The sequence below is a fragment of the Monoraphidium neglectum genome (assembly GCF_000611645.1).
Source record: "Monoraphidium neglectum strain SAG 48.87 unplaced genomic scaffold scaffold01443, whole genome shotgun sequence".
NCBI lineage: Eukaryota > Viridiplantae > Chlorophyta > Chlorophyceae > Sphaeropleales > Selenastraceae > Monoraphidium > Monoraphidium neglectum.
The window spans coordinates 7,703-11,658 of record NW_014012185.1 but is presented as its reverse complement, the minus strand read 5'-3'; the positions used below and the strand labels follow the sequence as shown (position 1 = coordinate 11,658).

The following is a 3,956-nucleotide window of genomic DNA, read 5'->3' as shown; positions in this document are numbered from 1 at the left end:
GCCCCACCTTGTGCTCGCCGCAGCCACCTGCCCTCGATCAGCGACGGCAGCATCACCGTGCGCTTCAAGCAGCGGCCACACATCGACGGCGGCCTGCTGTCGGTCCTCACGCCGCCGCCCGACACGACGCACACCGTCAACGTCTGCAGGTGCGCGCGTGTGTGCGCCCAGCAACGTCGCGCGGGGCCGCCTCATCGCCTAGCTGCCAGGCCCCTCTCGACTGGCAGGCACGCCCGTTGCGGGGCGCCTCTACCACGGCGGCTGTGTGATTTGCCACCTCAAACGGACCCGTCGAGTGCCCGACCGTTCGCGCCATCCTCCACCCTCCCTGCACCCACCAGGCACCCGAACCCACCCCCCCGCACTCACCCCACCTGACACACCCACCTCCCTCTCTGCCCCCCCCCCCATGGCACCTATCTCGCCCCACTGCAGCATGCCGTCTCGCCAGATCGCCCGCCTCCCACTGTACATCACGCGACCGGCGCAGTCAGAGATCTCCATCAGCCCCGACTCATACCAGCAGTGGCCCTACAACCGCCGAGAAACCTGCGCCCTTGCGGTGGCGCCGCCGCAGGACGAATTCATCGTCGACATGTGAGTGTTGCGTTTATACACTTGAATGGACCTTGCAGCATGTTGCTTTGGCTATTACTGCTTTTTGGTTGTTTCCTCGAGTATTTTCGGGCGGTCTGCAGGGCGGCCTCCGTCTGACAGCGGCCGTCCAGGCGGCCGGGGCTGCGTAGCCCAGTCAGCGACCCTGCCAAGCCGCGCTGCGCATGGCAGGCGGCCGCCAGCAATAAGGAGAAAAAAATCCAAATACGCCGCGGGCGCCCGGCCCGTGCAGAGCAGCGTAGCGCCCTGCAAGGCTCCCTACGGGACGACGCGGTCGAGGTGCATACACCCACTGCACGCCACCATGCACCAACGCCCTGCCGCCATGCCCATCACCTGCGCCATTCGCGCCGCCGCCGCCACCGCCGCCGCTGCCCAATAGGTACCAGCGCGGCCTGCACGATGCCAGGAGCTGGGCGGAAGCTGTCGGCCTCACGCGGGACGGCCGGCGCCTGTGGCCGACCGCGCAGGAGCTCGGTCGAGCCCCGCTGCCGGTGTGGCTGTCGGCCAACGCGCGTGCCGGCGCGGCCCCGGCCGCGGCCGCGGCGCTCGCGCCCGGCGGCGCGGATGCGGTCGCGTTCTGCGCGGCGGCGGCGCGTGCACCCGCGGCGGCGGCAGCGGCCGGCGCGTCCGAGGAGGCCGGCGGCGAGGCCCTCGTCGCCACCGCCGCGCTGGCAGCGGGCGGCCGCCTTGGCCTGTCCGAGGTTGCGGGGCGCCCGGGCAGGTTTTTTCTCGCGCCTGACGGCGGAGATGACGGGCTGGGTGGCGCGACGGGCGGCTCCACTGCGGGGTCGGTGTCAGACCTGCAGCTGCTTGTTTCAGAGCTGGGGGTGCCGCAGCCGCGGTCGCTCTCGGGGGCCATGATCTGAGGTGGCATGAATCAGCCGCGTCGGCGCTCACGGCTTAAGAGCTGACTTGGAGCGTTCGCGCGTCTGACTACGAAGCGACCCCAAATTGGGGTTCTGCATTAAATCTGGGTTTGGATCGTTGTGACATCCAACCTCGAGTAGGCAAGACTGCATACCTTTTGAAAACAGCCCACAGCATCACTGCCATGAGAGCCGCCATTCTTGACTGAAGCTTGACGCCACAATTGACGCGTGCCATGAGGACGCACCTGGAAAGACGCCAGCGTTCCATTTGACGTCGAACCCTACTACCGAGCGGTTTGACCCTACAGATCCTCTTGCGCCTCAACGCTTTTGTATTGTAATGCGGGCCCTGTGCACAAGGCCTGGCGTCTCGGACCGCCACTCCTGTTGACGACGGTCGTCGGGGGAAGGGGCGCGACGCTGCCATGCGTTGCGTCACCGCCTGCGCCAGAAAGAATTCCCAGGAGGACGCCGGCCACGCCCACTGAGAGGGCTCAACAACTCCTGTGAAAACGTCTGCGTGCAGCTGGTGCCGGGTCAAACGCCGCAGTCCACAAATAAGCACAACCGACGAGCGCACACACGCAGCGATCGACACAATGCGTGATAATAAACGCTGATGGGATGGATGCGAGGTTTGCTGGGTGTCGTGATGGTGCCGGCCTGGTCACGGCCGTTTCTGTTGAGTCGCCGCGTCGGGTGACCACTCTGGCGGCGGCACCTTGGGGTTGCGTGCCCCTTCAGCCCGCTAGCACTGCACCCCCTGAGTGCGCGCGATCACGTCTTTGCCGAGGCGAGGCCGTGCGCGGACTCTTTCGTTCAAGTCGTCGAGATCACCCCGTGATCGCGCGGTTGCAGCAGGTGGCAAACGAGGGATCATTCCAGCAGAAACTATGGGACACGGAGCGCTCGACGCAGGCAAGGCCTCGAGAGCGGGGGCGCGCGCGCCTGCCCCGAGGCGGGGAGCGCTCAGACTCCGTGACTGGCACTTCCACCGGAGACCCTTAAGGGAAGCTGCGACAAAAGGCCCGACGCGCCCAGAAACGAGCCGAACGCCCGGCACGACGGGCAACCCCGTGTCGGTGTGGGACACACCCCTCATTTAGCTGTCGCATACGCTGCCCTGCACCCCCAGGGGCCCCGGATAGTGTTGATCACGTGGATCGAAACGACACCGATATGTCAGACCAGGCTGCCGGCGCGGCAGCCGCCCCGGCGGGCGACGGCACCGCCCGGGCAGCGCCGCTCGAGGAGCGGGTGGCGCAGTGCGAGCAGCAGGCGGCGATCCTGGAGCGCAAGCTGCAGCACCTGCGGTCCTGGATGGCGGGCGTGCACCAGCAGATGGCGTCCACCAACCCGCAGCTAGCGAAGAACGCGCGGCGCCTCTACGTTGGCGGCGTCCCGCCGGCCACAACCGAGGTGCCAGGGCGCGCCCTGCTTCCCTGCCAGGCCCCAGCCGCGGCCGCCCGGCCCGGGCCGGGAACCTCCCACCTCGCGCGCCCCGGGCCCTTCACTGCTCCTCGGACCGCGGCGGGGCGCCAACGCCCCCGCACTGCCGATGCCTGGCAGCGCCGCCTGCCGGGGGGCTGTCCCCTACTTCACCCCGAACCCCGCCTCGCACCGCCCTGTCCCCCACACCACCCCTCCCCTGCCCACCGACCCACCCACCAACCCGCTCGCACGCACACATACGCACATCCCCCGATCCCCTCCCGGCCCCCCCCCGCTGCCTCGGACACCCGTCACCCCTCCCAAATCTCATCAGGAGGAGCTCTACCAGTTCTTCTCGCGCCTCGTCGCCAGGACCGCGGCCGCCGCCGGCCCCGGCCCGGCCATCACCAGCTGCAAGATCACGCCGGACAAGGTGCGCGGCGGCGGCACGGCGCCGCCCCCTTTCTTCCCCTTCTTTAAACAACCCCTTGCCGCCCGCCGGCCCCCCTCCGGAAGCTGAACGGCCCCGCTAGGCCCGCCGCTCGGCCCGCTGTGCCACGTTGCGCGTCTGGCGGCCCCGGAGCTTGCCTAATCTGCCGCGTGCGCCCTGCAGCGGGCCGACGGGCCTTCGTCCAGCCGTCGTCATGCCACCCCCCGCCGCCCCCACCCCAGGGCTACGCGTTCCTGGAGCTGCGCAGTGTGGAGGAAGCTTCGAACGCGATGGCCTTTGACGGCGTACAGTTCAAGGATACAAACCTGAAGGTGTGCATGTGCGTGCCTGTGCCTGCGTGTGCGTGCGTGTGTATGTATGTGTGTGTGTGTGTGTGTGTGTGTGTGAGAGAGAGAGTGCGTGTGAGTGCGCGCGTGCGTGTGCGTGTTGCTGGCTGCTGAGTCAGCGACGTGGCGAGAACCCGCGGCCGGCCTCGTGCACCCTCGAACTCGGCGCCACCCGCGGCGCGGCGCGGCGGCGGCAGCCCAGCCCGTCGCCCGCGACGGTTGGCTCTGCGGCGGCCCCCGCCGCAGGGCGCCCCCTCCCCC

The 3,956-nt window shown here is 68.8% G+C and overlaps 2 protein-coding genes across 2 annotated transcripts in view; both read left to right on the top strand.

Moving 5' to 3' along the window:
- The window catches only part of MNEG_7899 (hypothetical protein), a gene marked incomplete at both ends in the record, with an annotated part of 4,804 nt that extends 3,320 nt beyond the window's left edge, over window positions 1–1,484 (top strand). Inside the window, 3 exons of the mRNA XM_014043629.1 lie at window positions 24–149; window positions 436–597; window positions 998–1,484. Coding sequence (XP_013899083.1) covers window positions 24–149; window positions 436–597; window positions 998–1,484 — 775 coding nt within the window. The remainder of the gene's footprint in view (window positions 1–23; window positions 150–435; window positions 598–997) is intronic.
- Window positions 1,485–2,666: 1,182 nt separating this feature from the next.
- Window positions 2,667–3,956, top strand: part of MNEG_7898 (Splicing factor U2AF subunit) — a gene marked incomplete at both ends in the record, with an annotated part of 4,456 nt that continues 3,166 nt past the window's right edge. The window contains 3 exons of the mRNA XM_014043628.1: window positions 2,667–2,906; window positions 3,253–3,351; window positions 3,591–3,688. Coding sequence (XP_013899082.1) covers window positions 2,667–2,906; window positions 3,253–3,351; window positions 3,591–3,688 — 437 coding nt within the window. The remainder of the gene's footprint in view (window positions 2,907–3,252; window positions 3,352–3,590; window positions 3,689–3,956) is intronic.